Here is a 27524-nt window from a genome sequence, read left to right on the forward strand (position 1 = left end):
AGTGTGCTGTCAGTTAAATGTAATGTATTGTCCCTGGCCACAAACACTTGCCCACATGTTAGTCATTAATGTACTATCTCAGTAATTGCATTGATAAGGGCACTGGGAATGTTCCTGGATATGTGCTGGTATAAGGTGGGGATGCCTCACCTGGAGAAATAGTGGCATCTGGGGACCGTAGATCAAGGGACGGCTGCCACCATGAGTCAGTGGAAATCCTCCATGCCTACAAGCCTAAATGGCAGCATTTCCATAGCAAGCAGTTTGGAAATGTGCCAGTTTAGCATTTGGTCTGTGGGTGGGTGACAGGGAACTTTCTTTTGCATTCCAAGGCGAGGGGTAGGGACAATTGAATGCTGAACTGGGACTAGTTTTTGGAAGAGCCTGATGATGGTGTCTTAAAATGTGCAAGGACAGGTGCAATGACCATTTTTTTTGTCTCAGAGCTCTCGTTAAAAAAGTCATAGACTAGGGAACAACTAACACTTTGATAGAGAAATTAATGAGTGTCTGTGCTCTGCGGAAGTTACCCGCCTTCTCACTCTCGTCGCCTGATCCCCCCCTCTCAGTGCTGCTGACCTCGCTCTGCATGCAAGCTTCCCAGGTTTTATTGGTGACTTTGTCATCCATCACCTCATCTTCCACAGTCTCATCCTGGTCCTCCTGACTTGGTGACTTAACAACAATCTGACATATAGGCAAATGTGTCTCATCATCATCATGCCCAGCTATCGCCCCATATCACTGCTCCCGTTTGCTTCTAAACTCCTTGAACAGCATGTCCATGCTCAACTTTCCTCCCACCTCTCATCTAACTCCCTCCTTGACATCCTGCAATCTGGCATTCGCCCCCACCACTCCACTGAAACTGCCGTGACCACAATTACTAATGACTTACTCACAGTCAAAGCTAACAGACAGTTCTCCATCCTCCTCCTTCTTGACCTGTCCTCTGCCTTTGACACAGTTGACCACTGCCTACTGCTACAGATTCTTTCTTACCCTTGGCATCAAAGACCTTGCCCTGTCCTGGATTTCCTCATACCTTTCTGACCGCACATTCAGTGTTTCCCACTCCCACACTACCTCCTCATCCCGCCCCCTCTCTGTTGGAGTCCCCCAAGGCTCTGTCCTGGGACCCTTACTTTTTTCCATCTATACTCTTGGCCTAGGATAACTCAAAGTCCCATGGCTTCCAGTATCACCTGTATGCAGATGACACTCAGATCTACCTCTCTGGCCCAGATGTCACCTGTCTGCTGTCCAGAATCCTCCTTTTTTATCTCTCGCTTCCTAAAACTCAACGTAGGCAAAACTGAACTCATTATCTTTCCTCCATCTCACGTATCTTCCCTACCCGATCTATCTATTATGGTAAACGGCATCACGCTCTCTCCCGCACCTGAAATCTGCTGCCTCGGAGTAACTCTCGACTCTGCCCTGTCCTTCAAACCACACGTCCAATCTCTTGCCACCTCCTGTCGCCTCCAGCTCAAAAATATATCCAGAATCCGGCCCTTCCTCAGTCCTCAATCTACTAAAACTCTTATACATGCCCTCATCATCTCCCGCCTTGACTACTGCAACACTCTCCTCCGTGGCCTCCCTGCTAACTCTCTTGCACCACTCCAGTCTGTCCTCAATTCTGCTGCCCGACTAATCCACCTCTCTCCTCGCTACTCCCCTGTCTCCCCCCCTCTGCAAATCCCTCCATTGGCTCCCAATTCCCCAACGAATCCAGTTCAAACTACTAACACTGACCTACAAAGCCATCCACAACCTTTCCCCTCCCTATATCTCTGAACTAATCTCCCAATCTTTTCCCTCACGTAATCTTTGATCCTCCCAAGACCTCCTACTCTCCTCCACACTTATTCGTTCCTCACACAACTGCCGCCAAGATTTCTCCCGAATATCCCCTATCCTCTGGAATGCCATGCCTCAACACGTCCGATTATCCACCACCATTGGATCCTTCAAGTGGAACCTGAAAACCCATCTTTTCAGGAAAGCTTACAGTCTGTAATAACCATTCTGTCGCCACACCACCGCCTAAGCTGCCGCCTCATCACCACCAGAGCTGCTGCACCCCCGACCTTCTGTCTCTTCCCCACTATCCCATAGAATGTAAGTCCGCAAGGACAGGGTCCCCTCCCCTCTGTACCAGTCTGTCATTGTAAATTTGTTTACTGTTTACGATATCTATAATTTTGTATGTAACCCCCCTTCTCATGTACAGCACCATGGAATTAATAGCACTATATAAATAAATAATAATAATAATAATCTACCTCCTTTGACAAAATGTGCCATTCCCCACCATCATCTTCTTGTAACTGTGACCGTTCTAAGTTTTGTGCATCACTACACAATATCTCCTCCTGTCTCTCTTAGAACATGCAGGCTGAGAAGCCACAATCAAGAAATTATGTTCTAAGAAGCTCCTCGGAGTGTCCAAGTGTGGGATCACTTGTCTCCTATTACTCAATATGGTGGGAGGAAGGAGGATCAGGGTGAGGATTAAGTGATCCAGACTGTTGGATTGTGGTATTAGACCGTGTGAAAGACTGGGCGGTGCTGGCAATCATGCTGGAAGCATTATCTGCTATCTAACCGACCAACTGTTCGCACTGGTGTGGCTTCAGAAGTGGTGTCCCATGCCTCCCTGCAAAGTTGAACAGGAAGCCATGCATCATGGATGGTCATATTTCTTGTGTTCCGCCAAAAGGTGTAGTCGCACTTGTCCCATGTCCTTAGCGTCTGCGTGCACATCACCAACACTTCCACTTCCCTATCCCTTACCACATGCCTTATGTATTTTCTAACTCTGAAAATGAAAACCAATTTAATTTTCAATAAAAAAGGTCACCTGCAGCAGGCAAATAAGTTTAAGTGATTTTAGTAACAGTGTAATGCAATATAGAGCACTAATTCAATCCCAAAGAATATTTAACTTTTTTTGGAGTTTTACGTACCATCGTAATGTAACTCTAACCACGTTAACCTGTATGGATGATTAATTGAATCCATAAAAACAATTTTTAACTTTTTTAGGAGTTTTATATACCACCATCATGTAACACTAGGCAAACTGTATGGATGACAATATAGTTAATTTTTTCACACCCCAAAAAAGAATGTGGTCACATGCAGCAGCTATATTTTAAGCAGCGGACTGCAAAACCCAGCGTCCTGCCTAGAGTGTTATGATTTGGTCACAGAGGAGGATGGCAGGAATAGACTAGGCCACCAGGGAACCAGAAAGGTTGGTAACTTAGTAGATTGCAGACCCCTAATCCAAACAACACAACTAACAGTAGCCGTGGAGCGTATCTACGATGCCCTAGACGCCTCGACGCAGCCGGAGAACTAACTAGGCCTAAAGCAAAAAAGGTGAAATCTAAATTGCCCGGAGTAGAACCCCAAAGAAATAGATAGCCCCAAACATATATTGTCAGTGAGACAAGATGAAGCACAAACGCAGGCAGAAAATAGACTGAGCAAATGATGGGGCCCGAACTGACTAGATAGGAAAGGAAAGACACTGTCTGCAATCACGCGAAAACCCTAAAAAATCCAACACGTCTGATGTACAAAAAAACCTCGCCCCCACTATATCAGCATTCTGGCATGAACTTGCAGCAAAGCAAAAAAGACTAATATAATGGGACTGAACAAACTGACACAAGCTGTAACATATGGAGTGGGGTCCAGCACTGCCCCCAGCAGGGAGCACGCTGAACCCTCACAACAAGCAAAAAGAGGCAAAACCAGATCAGATGCAAAGGAATAGCAAAAGAACAACTTAACTGAAAAATGCAGGATCAGGCAGAAGACATCAGACCTCAGAATGCACAAGAAGAACTAATCACCAGCAGGGATTGAAGGAAGCCTGCTGACTTAAATACTCCAATCAGTAACCCCAGATCTCCAATCATCATCAGGTGGCAGACCTCTGTCAATCCGGCCAGCTCCACTGCCCACAGTAACCACCAGAGGAGCCCCGACCCAGAAGTAAGAGAATTCACAACACTAGAGGCTGTATTCTGCCCCTCTCCCTGCTCCTGCAACTGTCCCTAGGCTAAATGCAGAATGTTTCAGATACAAACAGTAAAGCACCGGATAAGCCCTTAGGAGGACTGTTACGTACCATGATGGTTCAGCATCAGCCCCAGTATCAATGCTAGAGTACTCTGATTTGTTAAAATGTGCACACTCAGGTCTGGATAACTGCTCTCTCCTTCCAATCATAACTGTCCCTGAGCTGTGCAATGGAGTTAGTGAGCCGACCATGATGGTGCCTGTCCTTTTATAACCTCTCATGAGGTAATTCAGTCAGCCAATCCCAGTAATGCCAATAACAAGATGGCTACAGTATTACAGTGACTGGCAGGCACAGGCGCCAATCATGCGGGGCAGGGATTCAAGCCTCAAATCCAAGAACCAGCTGATGCTTGAGTGCCGAACACATCCGAGTACCCTGATACTTGAGTGATATCCGAGTGTTACTGAGCACATTCGCTCATTCCTACAAATAACAAGTTTCACCATGCAAAATCTAATGTGTTCATACTCAATTATACTTTAAAACCCATTTAGTAATGATAATAGAAAGCACTTGAATTTTCAAACAGCCTGCTTTTCCTTATCTAAAAGTTCTTAAAAACTATGAAAATACTTCATTATGAGAAATGGTCAGGCTTTGCTGAGTTATCAAATATATTTTCTGTAATTATTGAATTTGTCATATACAGTATATACCAGCATCACATATGAAAGTGTTTGTCCGGTTACCAGCTACAATTCTACAGTCACTCTATGTGATTGCAGGCTTGTAAATTCTCACATTGTTTACTCAGGTGGCAACTACATGGGTATTGCCTCTTTCAATGCAAGTGCACTGAAGTATACAAATCACATTCTTGCGGTCACATGACTGCACGCTTCCGGCAGCGGCACGGGAGAAACCAAACAGAGTGCGCATGATGTGAGGATTCACAAGTCTGCAGTCACGTAGAATGACTGTAGACTTGTAGCTTTTGGCCAGACAATTTCTTTACAACATAGTGGTGATTTGCATTCATACAAGGTTTACGATATAAAAATAAAAGAAGTCAAAACAAGTGATTTTATGTGGATATAGCAGTTGTGCAGCTTGAGGCTTTGGGGATGTAAAAGTTATACTTTTCAAATATGAAAAAACATTTTCTTAAATGTTATGTGCATTAAAAAACATTTTATACTTTTTGTGATAGTTTACTTTTAGTGTCTTCATTGTCAGTGACAAACCTTTTGGTAACCACAAAATTCAGGATCAGCTGTTATTAACATCTCTTCCCTGTTAAGCATCTAATTTGTAAAAAAAATTACCTGCGGCTTATAGAAATGTTCTAATCAGCTTGGAAAATTATTTTCAAAATGCGAAGGTCTTTTGTCTCACAATCTTTCATTACATCCCCAGGCATAATTGCAAAAATATCTCATTGTCCAATCACCAATTTAATAAATTTGCAGCCACATTACCATCTGAAATCATAGCGTGTGACTCGCCAGCATCAAATCTCATTGTGTGTGCTGACATCTTAATTTCAGTCTACCAATCATGACGTCCAGACCATTTAATACACTGACATTTGCATTGTATCTTTTAATATGCTTCAGTTACATATAAATATGATTATGTTGTGTTGTCATTAAATATACAAATGCCAGAATAAAATTGCATTTAATCTATAAACAGAAGGCAAAATACTGAAGGTGATGTTCATTACTGTACATAATAGAAATGATTGTAACGGAGAATGATTTTAAATGCAGATCTTCAGCTGCTATTTCTGTAAGAGATGGGAATGGTACATTCATCAGCACCTTGAATTTACTTCTCTATAATGTAAGTAGAAACAATATGTTTGCTTGTCTTGTTTGTTGACTTTTGTATCTAGTATCTGAAATGCTCCAGCACAGAATAAAACATCTTGTCTGCCATTTTTTATCGAGGAGAAAGGAACGGAATAAAGCTACATTGTTGCACTCACTCCAGGCAGAAAGAAAAACAGGACAACACAAGCAGCTACAATGGAATTGTTAGTCCCCAGGCTGCAATAGCTACAAGATGACATATTTTACATGAAGGGTTGTTGCATCATAATATCACATCATGCCACTGCCGAAAGCAGGTGTAACACAATGTGGCCAAAATGGTCAACATTAATCATTATGGCTACCCAGTTCATCACGTAACTTGTGTCCTTGAAAAAGTCGTAGTAGAACTTTGCCATAATGGTACATTTTTTGTGACTCTTTTAAATGTAGCTCTATGTGCAGTTATGGAATATTTGATTTTTTGAATATTTTGCCTTGTTCCATGCCATCATCACGCATCAAAAGCTAAAGGAGTATTCCCAGAATTAATCATTTTTACTTCTATAGCGCCAACGCATTCTGCAGCACTTTACAATTCGGAAGGGACATGTGCCGACAATATCAAACATTACAGAGTAACACATGACTCAACATATACGAAGTGCAGTGAGAGTCCTGCTCGCAAGCTTACAATCTATGAAGAAATAGGGGAGACGGTGCTTGTACTATACGGTCTAGCCATCAATATAATAAATAGGGCATTCAAATAAATATATAACCTACAAATGTTAGCAGCAAGCCAAGGGGACAGTGTGAAAGATGAGAAAGAACATTACAGTCATTGTTTGATAGAATAAAGCAATTATTTTAAATAGTTTATAGTTTGTGGCCATATCTGTAGATTTTGGAAGATATTCAAATAATGCTGCATGAATCAGTCATCAGCCTGTATGTGTACAAGTGCTATTAAGTGCTTGAAAGGTGTGTAAGCAGATTATACGAGTGACCAGATTCTGGGAAAAATTAGAAAATGGAAAAAAGGAAATAGATTAGTGAGGTGATAGGCCAATGGAAAGAAATGCCTTAATAAGATAGGAGTAAAACTGTGGATACTAGGAATTAAATGAATTTTCCAGGATAGTGCATTCCAGAGATCTGGTGCAGCATGAAAGAAGAGATGGCAATGAGAGTTGTGGAATATTCAGGATTTTAGTGTTAGGTTATGAGCAGAATGGAGTGCATGGGTAGGGTGATAGACAGATGAGGGAGGAGAAGTAGGGCGGAATAGATTTGTGGAGTGCTTTGTGGATGAAAGTGATCCATTTATTTTGGATTTTGTAGCAGATGGACAAGATGTGCAATGGCTGGCAGAGGGTAGAGGCATCAGTGTGTTAGATTTGGACAGGAACATAATCCAGACATGATTAGATAAAAGCAACTGTGAGAGTTTTTGCAGAATCAACACTTGAATAAAAGGTCAATTTCTAGAGATGTAAGAATTTAAAGTTATGCCATATATGCTAGGGGGTCTGACTACTAGTGATCTTGACTGGGCCTTGAAACTCAAGAACTGTGCTCTGCAAAGTCCTATTTTGAATGGAGAGGAGGTGCATTGCTTAACTTGCACTCCATTCATTGTCTATAGAACTGCTGGGAAAGCTAACTACCAAAGTACAATGGGCAATAAGAAGAGCCAAGGTCAAGAATGAACACCTCGGCTCCATTCAAGATGAGCTTTGCAACACTGTATACGTGATAAATATGTGATTGGTCTGGGTCCACCACTGGGACCTCCAGAATCACACAAAAGGAAGTCTTGAAGTCATCTGCCTGCTAAGAGTAGAAAAGTTCATATGTGACCACTGACTTAATCACTCTCTATAGGAGTAATGATAGAGGAAAGATGTATATCTTTGTACCGTGTTAGCCAGTAGATAGAAAAATATTCAGGATTGAGAGTCCTCAGTAGTTGATACCTTTTAATGGCTAACTGAAAAGATGGTAACACATTGCAAGCTTTCGAGACTACTCAGGCCTCTTCATCAGGCATTGAGTAATACAAAATCTGAAGAGTCACATATTTATGCACAATACAGCACAGAAAAATGCAATAGATAAGACAAGTGACGTGAAGCAGAACTATCATTATGGGAGAGGGAGAAACATAAATATTGGACCAGTTCATAGATAAGGAGTCTGGATGTTTTATTGTCCTCTGATTGGGGTCTCCTAATGTGTTGTGATGCCCCCACATGGTCTTAGGAGCAAATTCCTTCATTGATGTAAAAAGACATAAATCCATGCGACACATTCATTCCAGCATTGAATGTGTTACCATCTTTTCAGTTAGCCATTAAAAGGTATCAACCACTGAGGACTCTCAAGTCTGAATATTTTACTTTCACATAGGAGTCTTTGGAAACCCGGTTATAGGGTGGGGTCTTAGCAGCTGGATCCCCAGCAATCATACATTTACTATCTATCTTCCATGGATAGGTGACAAAAGCTGTTTATACGACAACTTCTTAAAGTATCATCGTCTTAACTGTTCAATAAATTGGGTAAAATAGGAAGTCTGTAATTCTAAATGGCACAGTCCTTGGGAGGGTTTCTATGTGAACTATATTAGGTAAGAGAATTTTCACTAAAAACAGGTAAGGAAAGAAAGAGAAAGTAAGAGAAAATTCATGGAAACATGAAGCTATGCAACCTGTATGATCTTGGTATTTGTTTCATGCATAATAAGCTGACAGCAAGCAAAGCAAAATAACTACATGTCTCAGCACACACATTCACTTTAATCTCTTATACCATCCTTCATTTTATTCAGAAATATTGTTCGTCATTTATACCGTGCATTACTTAACATAGCCAACTTAGTCATTGTTCTGAAGATAATTTCATATCAATACTGTTTACGATTGCAGGATTCAACCTACAGCCAGCAAATGCTAATTCCAAGCACTGGATTACCATTGAAAACAAAAATATATGCGGCAGTGAGAGCAACCAACCTTGACGGACGGTATTTCGATGCAGCTTTTTATTTCTCTTGCTTGCTTTTTGTCTTTTGTCCTTGCAGATGAGTGATTCACCAAACACCCTGTGAAGATGAGAAATGTGCTTAGATGCTAGTGCTTGTACATAAAGCAAGGAAAAGCCTCTGATTCATTTAAAATCCACAGATACCTGAACATGCACATTTTATCGCAGTCTAATCTTATCTCCATGTTCACAACATATCTGTCTACAGAAAAATGAAACGAAAAACAGCAAACATCTATTGTATATAACGCATGTATTGGCTTTTTTCTGGTAAAAAAAAAAATAGATCCAAATATCAAAGAGGTTTGACAGGGTTCGCAGGACTCAAGGGCGACTTTATTTCACTGCGGGGGACCAGTTGACAGAGCTACATTATTTCCATTTTGCTAATGCCAGCTTGCTGATGAAGTTGTAATAGCTGTATCTGGTGTCCACGATGGTATAAAACACACTTTTTTAATTAATAACAGATAATGGAGCTATTCATTCAGCAAAAAACATAGAAAAGTATCTAGATTTCCATGCAAAAAAGTATACAAATTGCAAGCATCCGTAAAATATGAAATATTGGATGAGATGCACTATAATTGCGCTGTAAGAACCAGGATGATTGAAACATCTGTCAAGTAGACCAAGCATTGAATCTAAAGTTGATAACTGAATAATAGAGGAAAAAATGTACAGCCACCATTTAAAGAGAAAAAAGAGCCATTTAAACTCTATCATTGAGATCAGATATTCTCATTTATTTCTATTAAAAAATCTCTTAACGATTGTAAGCTCAGAGGATCAGAAACTACAACCAAAAATATCAAAACAAATTTTGTTTTTATACTTCCAATCTTTCTGCTCAAGAAAATAGAGTATACTCACTGATCATATATTAAACTATCTCAGAGGAAGATTGTCCTAGTTCTCATTTTCTATCGTGCACTTTGAAGATATAGTTAAATTGCGAGTTATATGGCTTATAAGGCTATGTTTTCCTAGACACATTTTCATATGTGAAGACACAACATGGTAGAAAAATGCATAACCCTTAATAAGTCTTTGCTTAAAAATCCAATGTGACCCATAAGGAACAACAAGAGTGCATAAAAAACTGATGCACATGCGATGTTGCATCAAAAACAAGACAATCTGTCTTCTTCCATGTACGTTTTTAACTAGAGGTCCATTCACACTGCACAATTATCGTCAAACAAGTGTTCCTAGGAATGCTAGATTCATGATAATTGTGCAGTTTAACAGGCTGCCGTTCATGCAAAGAACATGCAAAATGCTTGTTTGTTGGCTTGCAAAAAAAGATCATAATTCTCAGCTGCACGTCATCCTATGTAGTCAGGCCCTGTGCTATTGAGAAGAATGGCAGCTCATATGCACCAAGTGATATATTACACATTGTTAAGTATGCATCTCAAGCACCGTGTTGCCAGTCATTTAACACTCTTTGGCCGGGATCACACACAGCGAGATACGGCCAAGTCTCGCAGGTTAAAACCAAGCTCTGGCGCCGGCACTCTGGAGCGGAGCGTGCAGCCGCACAGCAATACATGGAGCTGCATGCTCCGCTCCGGAGTGCCGGTGTCAGAGCTTGATTTTAACCTGCGAGCCTTGGCCGTATCTCGCTGTAGTGTGACTCCGGCCTTATTTGCATACTGTAAAAGAACTCCAAAGCACAGCCACAGTGAGAAATAGGTATTTAAAATCTACACCATATGCTTGCAAAAACATAAAAGACACAAAATGAAGGCACAATCATACTGTTTTGGTGAGATGCATCCAGCGAGGAAATCACTGGACAGCTGGACATTCCAAGTCCATGTGATCAGTCAGATAAATTTATTTATTTATTTTACTCACTTATATACTGCCATTTATTCCATAGCACTTTATTTATTTTACTCATTTATATAGCGCCATTAATTCCACAGCACTTTACAGACAGCATTGGCACTGTCCACGATGGGGCTCACAATCTAAGTTCCCTATCATTATGTCTTTGGAGTTTGGGAGGAAACTAGAGTACCCAGAGGAAACCCACGCAAACACGGGGAGAACATACAAACTCCTTGCAAATATTGTCCTTGGTGGGATTTGAACCCTGGACCCCAGTGCTGCAGTGCTAATAGCTGAGCCACCGTGCCGCCCAGCTTTACAGACATTATCAGCACAGTCATTATCAGCATGGGGCTCACAATCTTAGGCCACATTCGCACATCATTGTCTCTACTGCGTGTAGTGACAGTTTTCACATGTACTGGAGACACTTACACACCTAGACCCATTCAAATTAATGTGTCGGGTCTGCGAACTTGTCATTGTTTTTCCACGTACCGTGTGTCCGTGTGCAAAACACTTAGACATGTCTGTTTTTTGCTGGCAGCATACTCTTCAATACTTCTCGCACACGTGGACACTGATGACACATTCTTTTTTTTGGGTCCCTCTTTTTAACAGCTGTTAGCAGTTATTAACAGGTTGAGAACCTTGATGGCTATTTGCCCGTTCCCAGAATAATAACAACAGCTCCCAGCTGTCTATTTTCTCTCAGCTGGTAAGGAAAATTAATGGAGATCCCACACCATTTTTTTTTTACATTTTCTTATTTAATGAGCACTATACACAGACATTGGGTGCTGATTACTACTGTCATCAGCTTTGACTGGTCTCGCTGATCGCAGGGAGACCAAACGACAATGATGGAAGTTGGATTCAGCACCCAGTGCCTGGTAACAGCGCGAACTACAATGATTTTCCCAATCGTTGGTATGTGTCACACTGATCGTGCACATGGATGGTACACGGATGCCACACGGATGTTACACATGGACACATGGACACGGATAGCACCGGTACTCGTTTTTACAGTACAGGAAATACCGGATGTGTGAAAGAGGCACTAGGATGGAATTGTTCACTGCCCTTTTACAGATTGTTAATACATGCAATACCATTCACTCTAATGCCCTTAAATGACTCTCATCCTTTCAAAAGCATTACTTTGGCGCACTTTACATAATGGTTAAATTTACAGTGACCCAAATGTGTCGTGCAGCATGCTTCAGTTCTGAAGCTCTTCAAGAGAAACCCCAGCTTGCCAAACCCTTTCATAGCACTATTACTATTACCTGATATGTTTGATTAGCTGTAATTGAGTTTTTTCACACATTAGATAGCTCTTTTCCGAATGATGCTTCTGCTAATCATTCAGTAGACAGCCATCTCAGCTGACTCTACCACACACAGGAGCCCTCACTCATCAAAGAGATCATGTGTTCTCTATGAGTAATTCACCCACTGATGGATCGGCCGGCATCTTAACTTCAGGAGAACAATGCAATCTGCAGTCCGAAATCAGTCAAGTGCAATGGACATCTCTCCTGGCCATCAGTCAGGTGGCTCCTTCATTTATATTTGATCGTCAGGCGAACCCATCAATATTGGCAGGTTTAGCCGATATTAGTCTAATGTGAATAGGGGGGGGGGCCTTAAGTTTTCCAGATGCGTCATAGATGAGATAGGATACATTTTGTTAGCGGTATCATAGGGACATGTGTAGGGCAACCAGCTTAAGGTCATTTGGGTTTCTCAGACTGAATTGATAATGTCCTAGAGAAGAAACTGATCTGTACAAGTGCAATATCGTAATATCTGCCCATTAGTAATGCTTTCAAAGGTCTCCTTAACAAAAGTTATTTGTGCCTTTTCATCTAAGAATTATAGAACCATAGAATTCCTTCTTATCAGAACATTATACTCTCAGGAACATCAAACAAAAATTAAATAGCCATGGATTTTTCCATTTATGACTCAAGCATCATGTAAAAAGGAGGTAAAAGGACTTATCTAGGCATATAATATTGATCTCCTGAGCATAACTCACTAATATCAGATCAGTGGGGATCTGACATCATATTCTCCAATTGATCAGTCATTAACGCCTATGGGAGCTGGGTATACATTTTTGAACAAAGCTGATCAGCACAGCCTTGTTGAATGTGTGGCAGCTGCTTCCAGGTATTGAGGATCAGGTTCTATTCAAGAAAATTTCACGTGTCGTACTCCCATCAATCTAATATTGGTGACTTATCCTTAGGATACGTGAACAATATTAAATGTCCAAATCACTTTTAGGCTGCCTGTGATTAAAATCAGTAACATTTGTATGTATGAATATTTTTTGGCAACTGTATTTGTCTTGCTACTCATATTAAAAATATAGAAAAAATAAATATGCATATATGTATAAATTTGTGATAATAACATAATTTTATTCTCTCTTTTGCTACCATTTTATGATGATTTATTAATATAGTTGGAATGTTTTAATGGACTATTGTTATACAACCCCATCTGGTAATCCAAATGATGACATCAGATATGATCTCTTTCTCAGGTAAAATGAACCATTTTATACATCAATATTATATTGTGATTTATGTTTTATACTTGTTTATAGCTGTGATACAATGATAATATATGTTTATATATCACTTTTCTATACTGCTACTGTAGCTATGCACATATCCATCAAAGTATATGGCTCATCCTATAGTTTCATACATGTGTGCATACATACTGTATAAACAATTCTATTCACTTTAGGTCATGACTCAAAGATCAGCTATTAATGTAGATGCCAAATTTATCCATAGATTACATTAAAATGTCATGTGCACTTGCTTAATAAAACCCTACTAAAATCAAAGCTTATTTTTGTCAAAAATGTCAGTATTCATTGATGTGGCATTTTTCTTTCATTCAAAGCTGTGATAAAGACCCACAGACAACTGTTTTTGAAAATGGGAAAAGTCAAATGGGGAGATTTTCCTTTGAGGTGTTCCGGTTCGTCAAACATAAAAACCAGAAAATGTCCACTGTTTTCTTACACTGCGTTACCAAATTGTGCAGATCAGATGATTGCCACTATTTAACACCTGTAAGTACAGAAACTGTTACCCAGAAGTTTATCTTGTAACACAAACTGTTACTCAGAAGTTAATCTTGAAAAGATTCCTATGGAAAATCATTTTTTTGTGTTAAATTTACTATATACACTGATGAACAAAAGGGTAACAATATTTTGAATTTTTGACTTTCAGACTCCATATCTCACCATCTACTACTGCTTCGAATGTGAGACTGCCATCATTTTATAGAAAATCAAATTGACTATCTCATACATAAATTTGACTTGCAACTATTTAGTTATGCAGATTCTTTTCATGTCACTGTCTTGTTATAGATTTGCTCCTAAAAATCTAAATTTTGATTTTCATTATTTTGTCAGTATTTTGTAAATCAACCTTTGGCTTCCCACACTGCCTGAACCCTTTTGGGCATGATCTTAGTCAGATTCAAGCATGTCTCTACCGAAATCTGATCCCAGGTTTTTTCTATATGTTCCTAAAGTTGGTGTATACTGGTCAACTCACTTGAGTATCTATGCAATTCCTTCTTCAACTCTACCTACAAGGGTTCGATTGGATTGAGGTCTAGAGACTGTGGGGGGCCAATCAAGCACCTCTACTTCATTGTTATTGAACCATCGGTTTGTCAATCTCGACATATGTTTCGGGTCATTTTCCTGCTGGAATACAATGTCGTTCTTTTCATACCCACAGTACTCAAATGTAATGAGTAACTCGTCTCTTAAAATACTGCATATAGCTCAGCATTGAGACCATCATGGATCCTAATCAAGTATCCAATCCATTTGCACAATTAGAATATAGTCTATTGACTTTTGTCTCATCGCTTCAAATCACCCGTTTCCAATCATCTCCTGTTCACTTTTTGACCTTTTTTGCAAACTCGAGCCAATGCTTCCTATGATGATACTGAAGTCCAGAATTCTTCACCTTTTTTCAGGCCACCATTCCAGACTTGTGTGACGTGTGTCACACGGTAGTTGTATGGACGTATGTGATCTCACTATTGTGAAACATATGAGCCACCTCCACTACCATGTTTGCCGCTCCAGAACTGATAGATCTTGTGATGAGCCGATTTGTTGACTCCAATATTTTGCCTGGACATCCACCTCTAGGCTTTTAAATGGATGCAGTTTGACAGGTTTTTTTTGGCCAAAAGACTCATATTGATGAGCTGGATAATGCTGTTTTTATTTTCTTGTGAAATCTTGTAACCCATCTCTTCAACCTGTCAATGACTATCAATAGCTTCCATTCTTCCATTTATCATGCAACAATCGCATCTATCCTTAAAAAGCCATCTCTAAGCCCATCTCTCTATCCACTATTGTCCTATCTCACTACTTCTTGGAAACATGCTCATCTTATTCTGTTTTCCCTGCTTTCATCCACATTACTTTTAAATCAGTTTCAATATGGCATCTGACTTTTCTTAAGGCACCATAATCAAGGTAACTAATCTACTAACTGACAAAGCCTCATAAAATTACTCTGTGCTTATGAGCTGTGAATTAAAAGAAATACTCATAAACATAATCAAACTAAGAGAACATATTCCCGGCATAATATATATTACACCTGGATGTCTCCGTTTGTTAAATGGGACCTAAATATAGATCCATCGCTAGAACACTATGAAAAGGGGTGGAAAAAACCACTAGTATGCGACTACAGATCCAATATAAAAATAGAATATCTTTATTAAGACAAGTATACAGAACAGGACAAAAACAGTGTTGAATAGTGCATATAGAACAACCCACTCAGCATGGAAAGCGTAGCAGACCAAACTCAGGAACTCCAAATATTATATTCCAAATCAGATCAAATATATATATATAGAAACTACATCTGTAGACACCTAATTTCCTTCATGCTTCATGTAAATCTTATTTGCTATGTCTATCTATAATAAGACCAACCCTAAAGGCATATCACAACATCAGTATGAGCCTATAGATCACTACCTCATGAATATCAAATAAATGCCATACAAGAGTAGGTTTGAATATATAGAATATAGGTGCCTACATCATCCCACCATACCGAGATAACCATAATATGACTCTGGCCATTGTGCCAGTCCTAGTCCTGCTTTACTCAAATTACCGCTCATTCAGTATATGGGACCATGTTTACCCGAGAGGGCAGCATAATGCCTAGAATCCATAGCGGTAAAATCTCACCAAAATAAGTCGGTAGGTGGAGGAGTCCTGGGGGGTCCGCGCATCTGCCCCGACGCGCGTTTCGGATGCTCGTCCTTCGTCAAGGCTATTTTTATATTGGATCTGTAGTCGCATACTAGTGGTTTTTTCCATCGCTTATGAGCTGTGGTATGATCAGACCATGTCCCTGTATGATGAGACACAGCCATTACACAGTATATAGAATGGGCACAATTGTAAGATTATCTCAGAACAGGAACATTTTTTTAAACATATCCAATTGCGGAAATTATTATTATTACAATATGTATTGATTAAAATCAACTTTAAAATTATCTTTGTTCGTGGGAAAACTTCTGTAAGTCCCTTAAACACATTGAACTAAAGTCAGAAAAACCTATTGCTATTAGTAGAATTTTCTAACAGTCCAATATGTGTGAAGGCCTCCTGACTTTTACCCAGCAGGAATATTGAGGGGAGAGAAGGATCCTATTTCGGACTGCTGGTCCTTTTGCCTCCCTGAGGTAAGAGAATCTGTCAGTAGGATCTACCCTCCTTAGCTGTCTATATGGGCATGTAAATCATTGATTGCTGAATAAAATGTTACCATAATATCTGTGATCTGATGTCTTATTCCAAAGAAATTCATGTTTTTCTTAATATGTAAATTAACTGTTAAGATCTAAGGGTTGGACATGGTTCTAATTTTATTTAATTTAAATGAAAGGGGGTATTACCAGTGTGAGATATGTAGATCAGAAGAGAAGACTGTCAGTCATTACATGTCTCACATTGATAATGCTCATTTTATTTCAAAATAAGCTCTGGAGGCATATTCTTATGCAAATTTATGTACTGTCCATAGTTCTTAACAAATAATTTACATATTGAGAAAAGTTTTAATTTCTTTGGAACAAAACATCAGATCACAGATATCAAGGCATCATTTTATTGACCACTCCTGCCGGAGATTCAGCTGCTCCCTGTCAAAAGAGCAGCAGGTTCTCTTCCTGTTGACAGGGTGAGACTACTGGCATCATGCTTATTGATAGCCAGCTGACCCTAAATTAGGCAGAGGGGAGCTAGCTGTCAATCAGTATGACACCAGTAGTCCTGCCCTGTGAACAGGAAAATAAAACGCCGCTCTGTTGACATGACGTCAGCGGAAGTCTGTGACCGCTCTGTGCCGGTGGAGAATAACACTGACTACAATAGACAGGTAGGCAGCAATAACATTTTTTTTAAGTCCAATATATCCCTTTTAAGTAAAGGTACTGTCACACTTAGCGATGCACCAGCGATCTCGACCGGCGATAAGACACGGTCAGGATCGCTGGTGCATCGCTAAGTGGTCGCTAGTGAGCTGCCACACAGGCAGATCTCACCAGCGACATAGCAGTGGTCGGGGGTCGTTACTTACCTGTCAGACGAGGCGATCCTGATGTCCTCCCGCCTGCGTCCATGCGTTGCTCGTCGGTGCCACAGGAAGCCCAGCAGGAAGTGGCCGACGAGAAACGGTCCAGGACGCTCTCGCGCGATCAGCGATAATCAGCGGGGGAGCCAGTCGGAGGTATCACACATAGTGATATCGCTAGCAATATCGCTGCTACGTCACAAAAACCAGTGATGTTATAGCGATATTGCTAGCGATATCGCTTAGTGTGACAGGCCCTTAACTGTCTGACCTTGGCTCATACATAGAAAACACAGGAGATAAGTGCTCCTGTGAATGGGGGACTCAGGAGAGATATCTGTCAGCAAAATTATTTGTTAAACTATTTTTCAGCTGACAGATTTTGATTCTATATGGCCTCAACTTTTCTACAATTTCCGTAGTCTCATAAGTAAGCTGCTTTGGCGTGACATTTGTTTGAGTCATGCCTTTTATCTCCTTCCTGAAGAGGAATATTTTCAATTTTTATTCCTCTTTTTTCAAGACTCATATTTATTTTCTTCAATCATCATAGCTTTATTACAGTCTGTTTTTAGTTATAGTTCTGAATGATATCAATCATTGCACCATATGATGTACTAAAAAACAGGAAAAAAATCCAAGTGGGGTGAAATGGTGAAAAAACTCAACGTTTTTACAGTTTTGATTTTACGGCATTTACTGTGCAGCAAAAATGGCTTGCAGCATTCCTCACGTCAATACAATACTGGTGATATCAAACTTGCATAGGTTGTTTTTTAGATTTTAGAAGTTAAAAAAAATTAAATCTTGTAAAAAAATGGGGGTTTTCTGATCTGTGTTAGAGCTCTGTTTTTGAGTGGAGAGCTATAGTTTCCATTGTATTGTAGTATATGCTGATATGAGAGCTTTTTATTGCTCTTTTTGGTGAAACTGTGAAGACCAAAAACTGCAACAGAGTTTTGATTTATTTTTGCTTAACTGTGTTAAATAGTTTTATAGATATGGCTTACATAGTTTTATCTTTTGATATATTTTTTTGGATGAAGTGATGAATATATCAAAAGATAAAACTATGTAAACCGTATCTATAAAACTATTTAGCACAATTAAGCAAAAATAAATCAAAACTCTGTTGCAGTTTATTGGTCTTCGCACTTTCCCCTCAAGATCAATAAAAAGCTCTCATATCAGCATATACTATAAAACAATGAAAACTATAGCTCTCCACTCAAAAACAAAGCTCTAACACAGATCAGAAAACAAAAACATTTTTTACAAGGTTTATTTATTTTTCTTATCACTTTCTTTATAACTGGCAAAAAAGGGTGATTCAATATTTTCAAAAACTTTTTTTCATTTCTTTTACATCTTTGTAGTTCCCTTGTTTAACTCAAACCTGCAATTGTTTTATCAGTACTTTATTTTTGCAGTATATAGTAAAATGAACCTTCTCTTGCCACTATCAACTCCAAAAATTCTCATATCCACAGAACCCTGCTTGTGCATTCTGATTCTCATAGCTACTACAGCATCATTCTCTGTGGCAACCTATCTTACACTCTTGCATCCATCTGAACCATCATTAACCCTGCTAACTGGTTAACCACTTCTCTCCTAAATAGTCTTCTGCCTCTCCCTACTTTAAAGATCTTTGCTGCCTAGCCATTGCCCAAAGAATTTAGTTGTACTTGTCATTCAATGCCTCCCAACACATAATCCTTACACAACTTTTTTATTTGCTCTCTTCTGTTCATTACAATACTTTCTCCATGATTTATCACTCATGATCTATAGCTCATTATACTAAACCATTCAACAATCCAGAACAGCAAACACTTTCAAAAGCAGGATGAAAACTACTACCTCATTAAATCTCCGTATGCAGCGACCCCTCATCCTCTTTACTAGTGTGTTACTTATCTAGATCATATTTTTTGTACTTATTTTTTTACCTTATACAATACTATTAAACCCTTTTTCATTTGTATGGCACCATAGAATAATAGAATTTTAAAATAAATAACATTTGTGAACCCTTATTTAAAATATGCTATATACAGTATATACAGTCATATGTTAAAGTTTGGGCACCCCTATTAATGTTAACCTTTTTTCTTTATAACAATTTTGTTTTTTGCAACAGCTATTTCAGTTTCATATATCTAATAACTGATGGACTCAGTTCTATTTCTGGATTCAAATGAGGTTTATTGTGCTAACAGAAAATGTGCAATCTGCATTTAAACAAAATTTGACCGGTGCAAAAGTATGGGCACCTCAACATAAAAGTGACATTAATATTTCGTAGATCCTCCCTTTGCAAAAATAACAGCCTCTAGTCACTTCCTGTAGCTATTAATGAGTTCCTGGATCCTGGATGAAGGTATTTGTGACCATTCCTGTTTACAAAACAATTCCAGTTCAGTTAAGTTTGATGGTCGCCGAGCATGGACAGCCCGCTTCAAATCATCCCACAGATGTTCAATGATATTCAGGTCTGGGGACTGGGGTGGCCATTCCAGAACATTGTAATTGTTCCTCTGCATGAATGCCTGAGTAGATTTGGAGCAGTGTTTTGGATCATTGTCTTGCTGAAATATCCATCCCCTGCGTAACTTCAACTTCGTCACTGATTCTTGCACATTATTGTCAAGAATCTGCTGATACTGAGTTGAATCCATGTGACCCTCAACTTTAACAAGATTCCCGGTGCCGGCATTGGCCACACAGCCCCAAAGCATGATGGAACCTCCACCAAATTTTACTGTGGGTAGCAAGAGTTTTTCTTAGAATGCTGTGTTTTTTAGCCTCCATGCATAACGCCTCTTTGCATGACCAAACTCCTCAATCTTTGTTTCATTAGTCCACAGGACCTCCTTCCAAAATGTAACTGGCTTGTCCAAATGTGCTTTTGCATACCTCAGGCAACTCTGTTTGTGGCGTGCTTGCAGAAACGGCTTCTTTCGCATCACTCTCCTATACAGCTTCTCCTTGTGCAAAGTGCGCTGTATTGTTGACCGATGCACAGTGACACCATCTGCAGCAAGATGATGCTGCTGCAGGTCTTTGGAGGTGGTCTGTGGATTGTCCTTGACCATCTTGCTGCATTCTTCTTCACTGCCTTTCTGATATTTTTCTTGACCTGCCACTTCTGGGCTTAACAAGAACTGTACCTGTGTTCTTCCATTTCCTTACTATGTTCCTCACAGTGGAAACTGACAGGTTAAATCTCTGAGACAACTTTTTGTATCCTTCCCCAGAGAAAGCTATGTTGAATAATTTTTGTTTTCAGATCATTTGAGAGTTGTTTTGAGGAGCCCATGATGCCACTCTTCATAGGAGAATCAAATAGGAGAACTACTTGCAAGTGGCCACCTTAAATACCTTTTCTCATGATTTGATACACCTGGCTATGAAGTTCAAAGCTCAATGAGGTTACAAAACCAATTTAGTGCTTCAGGAAGTCAGTAAAAATTAGCCGTTTCTGCAAGCACGTCACAAACAGTATCAGCAGATTCTTGACAATAATGTGCAAGAATCAGTGATGAAGTTGAAGTTACGCAGGGGATGGATATTTCAGCAAGACAATGATCCAAAACCATCAAACTTAACTGAACTGGAATTCTTTTGTAAACAGGAATGGTCACAAATACCTTCATCCAGGATCCAGGAACTCATTAATAGTTACAGGAAGTGACTAGAGGCTGTTATTTTTGCAAAGGGAGGATCTACGAAATATTAATGTCACTTTTATGTTGAGGTGCCCATACTTTTGCACCGGTCAAATTTTGTTTAAATGCAGATTGCACATTTTCTGTTAGTACAATATACCTCATTTGAGTCCATCAGTTATTAGATATATGAAACTGAAATAGCTGTTGCAAAAACCAAAATTGTTATAAAGAAAAAAGGTTAACATTAATAGGGGTGCCCAAACTTTAACATATGACTGTATAAACAGTGGGGGAAATAAGTATTTGATCCCTTGCTGATTTTGTAAGTTTGCCCACTGAAAAAGACAGTCTATCATTTTAAGGGTAGGTTAATTTTAACATTGAGAGATACAATATCAAAAATAAAATCCGGAAAATCACATTGTATAAATTATGTAAATTTATTTGCATTTTGCAGTGAGAAATAAATATTTGATCCCCTACCAGCCATTAAGAGTTCTGTCTCCTACAAACCAGTTAGACGCTCCTAATCAACTCATTACCTACATTAAAGACAGCTGTTTTACATAGTCACGTTCATAAGACTCCTGTTCATAGATTTAATAAATCAATCAGACTCTAACCTCTACAACATGGGCAAGACCAAAGAGCTTTATAAGGATGTCAGGGACAAGATCATAGACCTGTACAAAGCTGGAATGGGATACAAAACCATAAGTAAGACACTGGGTGAGAAGGAGACAGCGGTTGGTGCAATTGTAAGATGGAAGAAATACAAAATACTGTCAATCAATATCGATCTGGGGCACCATAGAAAATCTCACCTTGTGGAGTATCCTTGATCATGAGGAATGCGAGAGATTTACCAAAAACTACATGGGGGGAATTTGTTAATTATCTCAAGACAGCTGGGACCACAGTCACCAAGAAAACCATTGATAACACATTACGCCGTAAAGGTTTAAAATCCTGCAGTACCCACAAGGTCCCCCTGCTCAAGAAGGCACATGGGCAGGCCCATCTGAAGTTTGCCAATCAACACCTGGATGATTCTGTAAGTGATTGGGAGAAGGCGCTGTGGTCAGATGAGACAAAAATTGAGCTCTTAGGCATTAACTCAACTCGTCATGTGTGGAGGAAGAGAAATGCTGCCTATGACCCAAAAAACACAGTCCCCACTGTCAAGCATGGAGGTGGAAATATTATGGTTTGGGGGTGTTTCTCTGCTAAGGGCACACGACTACTTTACCGCATCAATGGGAGAATGAATGGAGCCATGTACCATAAAATCCTGAGTGACAACCTCCTTCCCTCCGCCAAGACATTAAAATTGGGTCGTTGCTGGGTCTTCCAGCAAGAAAATGACCCAAAACATACAGCTAAGGCAACAAAGGAGTGGCTCAAAAAGAAGTGCATTAAGGTCATGGAGTGGCCTAGCCCGTCTCCAGACCTTAATCCCATAGAAAACTTATGGAGGGAGATGAAGCTCCAAGTTGTCAAGCGACAGCCTGAAAATCTAAATGATTTAGAGATGATCTGCAAAGAAGTGTGGACCAAATTCCTCTAGCCATGTGCACAAACCTCATCATCAATTACAAAAAAGTCTGACTGCTGTGCTTGCCAACAAGGATTTTGCCACCAAGTATTGTCTTGTTTGCCAGAAGGATCAAATACTTATTTCTCCCTGCAAAATGCAAATAAATTTATATAATTTGTACAATGTGATTTTCTGGATTTCATTTTTGATATTCCATTTCTTAATTTTAAAATGAATCTACCCTCAAAATTATAGACTGTTCATGTTTTTGTCAGTGGGCAAACTTACAAAATCAGCAAGGGATCAAATACTTATTTTCCCCACTGTATATATATATCAGTCTGGAAACACTAACTGTTGTATATTCCTACAGACATGCCACAACAGAGAAAGAAGAGATTCGCATACAAAGACGACATTCGCCCCGCAGAGTCTTTCTGGAAATGCTGTTGTATCTGCTGGACCTATTATTACAAGAAGTGGTAATGTTATTCTCACTTATAGATCATAATTTTTACTTTTCATTTTGACAATCTAAAATGGTTAGCAGCTTTCACATTACCCATCCAATACAAGTGAAGGCTGGCAGAGCTAAGCATGTTCAGCCCGTGATGGCTGATAAAGCTTTCTGTCATGAGAAAAGTCCCAATGAATCCATAACATATCTGATATCAGAGCATAAGAAGCAAATCATTTTTGGACATTGGGGACCACAAAAACAGAAAATTGGCAGCATTAGGACTGGGTAATGTGTGCTGATGAGTAGAGAATGATCGCTATTAGTGATGAGCGAGTATACTCGTTATTTGGGTTTCCCAGAACACGCTCAAGTGGTCTCCAAGTATTTTGTAATGCTCGGAGATTTAGTTTTCATCACCGCAGCTGCATGATTTATGGCTGCTAGACAGGCTGAATACATGTGGGGATTCCCTAACAAACAGGCATTCCTCACATGTATTCAGGCTGTCCAGCAGCCACAAATCATGCAGCTGAGGTGATGAAAACTACATCTCCGAGCATTACAAAATACTCGGAGACCACCTGAGCATGCTCTGGGAAACCCGAGTAACAAGTATGCTCACTCATCACTAATCGCTATGTATCTTTATGACAAGAATTTGTAGTTGTATGCATATATACTGAGATCTTGCTTTACAGCACAAAGTATTAAACAGGTCCAACATATATGCCTTTTTGTACATAGGGGTAAAAACTGCCAGTATCTACCTCCACTGGGTGAGGGACCTGGACATTTACCTATTGCCTGATTGTTGCACGCACTTTGGAGGAATGCAAAAAAGATTGGTCAGCTTTTGGGTAATACAGATTTGCTGGTTTGCACAAAAAGTAAAGGAGTATTGTGTAAACAGGATCATAGGGACGAAATGTGCATTCTGACGCGCATGCCAAAAATACACTTGCTTATGGCAAAGATATCTGAATAGCATAAGTGGCATTATGAGGACTGTTGTAGCAGTTGGTCAGAGACAGTAGGATTGTACTCCTTTTCAATTCACATTTTCTAGCTATAGATAGTGTTGCAGGGGACAGCTGTAGTAGGTGCTTTCAAAAATATTAGAGCTAGGAGGACATAAGGACACAAAAGAGAGGTCGTGGCTGACTTACTGCTATACTCATACAGGTATGTCTATCTGATATTAACTAAATAGGAAGTATTAGTTGTAGTCTTTAGATTGGCACTTAGTAAATCCAAATATTGGCTATAAATTGCACCCAATTATCCTTTGCTTTTTTTATGTTATGCAAATATCTCTTCAAAGAGGAAGAGACCAGAGCCTCTAGTGACACCTATAAGAGGTCGCAATCCTAAAAGTTACTCGCAACGGTTTTTTAATGCCCTTGGCATATGACGTAGGATAAGAAGTTAAATCAGAAACTCCTTTTGCAGGCACATTTTTCGGATAATTTGCCCCTCATAAGTGTAAAGCAAGAGAACTATTTTGGCATTTGACAGATGTTTAAAGGGGTGATGTTTCTCATTTTGGAAAGTGCTAAGTTGGTATAGAGAGACTTAGAGTATATTGCTTGCAATGGTTCTCTGGGATTTAAATATGAAAATGCCCTTTCAGAAAGAAAGAGGACAAGAGTTCTCGTGCTACTTATTGTCAATATGGACCCTTTAATAAGCCTTGCCATATGAATTACACTAAGAAGCCAAAACCAGAAACTCCATTTGCAGACATGTGTTTCAGAATGAAATGAAAGGATCATTGTTGGCTTTTTGAATTGCTACTTTAATAGGTGACACTGGGGTTCATCTCCTCTTTCTCTCTGATGGGAAATTTGCTAACTTAAGGCCGGCGTCACACTAGAGAGAAATACGGACGAGTGAGAGGCGCTATAACCACGCATTGCCCACGGACCAATGATTCTCTATGGGGCAGCTCCCAACAGCCGTATATTTCTCGGCTGTATTTTATGGGCAGAGACAATCACAGCATGCTGCAATTGTCTGCGTATTACGCCTGTAATACGCCAATGCAAGTCAATGGGGGTGCAAAAAATACAGATTACACACGGACCAGACTTGTGACTTGCGAGAAATACGCACCCGTGTCCTTTAACAAAAGCCGGCAATTCATTTTGCGAGACAGTAAAATCACACTGACATGTTTAATAAAGAAACAAAAGAATAGATATATACACATATATATATATATATATATATATACTAGCTGAAGAGCCCGGCTCTGCCCAGGCATAGTAACTAACTGTGGTTAGTTATAGCAAATTATAATTATCCTCCATCCCTTAGCCCTGTGCCCATATACATATCATACATATCCACGATCCCATAGGCCCGTGACCATATACAGTGGGGAAAAAAAGTATTTAGTCAGTCAGCAATAGTGCAAGTTCCACCACTTTAAAAGATGAGAGGCGTCTGTAATTTACATCATAGGTAGACCTCAACTATGGGAGACAAACTGAGAAAAAAAAATCCAGAAAATCACATTGTCTGTTTTTTTTTCCATTTTATTTGCATATTATGGTGGAAAATAAGTATTTGGTCAGAAACAAAATTTCATCTCAATACTTTGTGATATATCCTTTGTTGGCAATGACAGAGGTCAAACGTTTTCTGTAAGTCTTCACAAGGTTGCCACACACTGTTGTTGGTATGTTGGCCCATTCCTCCATGCAGATCTCCTCTAGAGCAGTGATGTTTTTGGCTTTTCGCTTGGCAACATGGACTTTCAACTCCCTCCAAAGGTTTTCTATAGGGTTGAGATCTGGAGACTGGCTAGGCCACTCCAGGACCTTGAAATGCTTCTTACGAAGCCACTCCTTCGTTGCCCTGGCGGTGTGCTTTGGATCATTGTCATGTTGAAAGACCCAGCCACGTTTCATCTTCAATGCCCTTGCTGATGGAAGGAGGTTTGCACTCAAAATCTCACGATACATGGCCCCATTCATTCTTTCATGTACCCGGATCAGTCATCCTGGCCCCTTTGCAGAGAAACAGCCCCAAAGCATGATGTTTCCACCAGCATGCTTTACAGTAGGTATGGTGTTTGATGGATGCAACTCAGTATTCTTTTTCCTCCAAACACGACAAGTTGTGTTTCTACCAAACAGTTCCAGTTTGGTTTCATCAGACCATAGGACATTCTCCCAAAACTCCTCTGGATCATCCAAATGCTCTCTAGCAAACTTCAGACGTGCCCGGACATGTACAGGCTTAAGCAGTGGGACACGTCTGGCACTGCAGGATCTGAGTCCATGGTGGCGTAGTGTGTTACTTATGGTAGACCTTGTTACATTGGTCCCAGCTCTCTGCAGTTCATTCACTAGGTCCCCCCGCGTGGTTCTGGGATTTTTGCTCACCGTTCTTGTGATCATTCTGACCCCACGGGGTGGGATTTTGCGTGGAGCACCAGATCGAGGGAGATTATCAGTGGTCTTGTATGTCTTCCATTTTCTAATTATTGCTCCCACAGTTGATTTCTTCACTCCAAGCTGGTTGGCTATTGCAGATTCAGTCTTCCCAGCCTGGTGCAGGGCTACAATTTTGTTTCTGGTGTCCTTTGACAGCTCTTTGGTCTTCACCATAGTGGAGTTTGGAGTCAGACTGTTTGAGGGTGTGCACAGGTGTCTTTTTATACTGATAACAAGTTTAAACAGGTACCATTACTACAGGTAATGAGTGGAGGAAAGAGGAGACTCTTAAAGAAGAAGTTACAGGTCTGTGAGAGCCAGAAATCTTGATTGCTTGTTTCTGACCAAATACTTATTTTCCACCATAATATGCAAATAAAATGAAAAAAAAACAGACAATGTGATTTTCTGGATTTTTTTTTCTCAGTTTGTCTCCCATAGTTGAGGTCTACCTATGATGTAAATTACAGATGCCTCTCATCTTTTTAAGTGGTGGAACTTGCACTATTGCTGACTGACTAAATACTTTTTTTCCCCACTGTACCTATCATACATATTCTCCATCCCATTTTCGAGTGCCCATATACCCCTCATACATCCTTCATCTCATAGTCCCATGCCCATATACCCATCATACATATCCTCCATCCCTTAGTCCCGTGCCTATATACCCATCATACATATCCTCCATCCCATAGTCCCGTGCCCATATACCCATCATACATATCCGCCATCCCATTGTCCCGTGCCCATATACCCGTCATGCATATCCTCCATCCCATAGTCGAGTGTCCATATACCCATCATACATCCTTCATTTCATAGTCCCATGCCCATATACCCATCCTACATATCCTCCATCCCATAGTCCCGTGCCTATATACCCATCATACATATCCTCCATCCCATAGTCCCGTGCCCATATTCCCATCATACATATCCGCCATCCCATAGTCCCGTGCCCATATACCCATCATACATATCCTCCAT

The 27524-nt window shown here is 39.9% G+C and overlaps 1 protein-coding gene across 1 annotated transcript in view; it reads left to right on the forward strand.

Annotated features, from left to right (window-relative positions):
- ZPLD1 (zona pellucida like domain containing 1) overlaps positions 1-27524 on the forward strand; it is a 244609-nt gene that overhangs the window by 92411 nt on the left and 124674 nt on the right. The window contains exons 4-8 of the mRNA XM_073586265.1: positions 5818-5890; positions 8790-8887; positions 13226-13306; positions 13678-13849; positions 23008-23116. Of these exons, the coding sequence (XP_073442366.1) occupies positions 5818-5890; positions 8790-8887; positions 13226-13306; positions 13678-13849; positions 23008-23116 (533 nt within the window). The remainder of the gene's footprint in view (positions 1-5817; positions 5891-8789; positions 8888-13225; positions 13307-13677; positions 13850-23007; positions 23117-27524) is intronic.

This window comes from Dendrobates tinctorius, unplaced genomic scaffold (assembly GCF_039654945.1).
Source record: "Dendrobates tinctorius isolate UK_male_01 unplaced genomic scaffold, ASM3965494v1 ptg000091l, whole genome shotgun sequence".
Classification (NCBI taxonomy): Eukaryota; Metazoa; Chordata; class Amphibia; order Anura; family Dendrobatidae; genus Dendrobates; species Dendrobates tinctorius.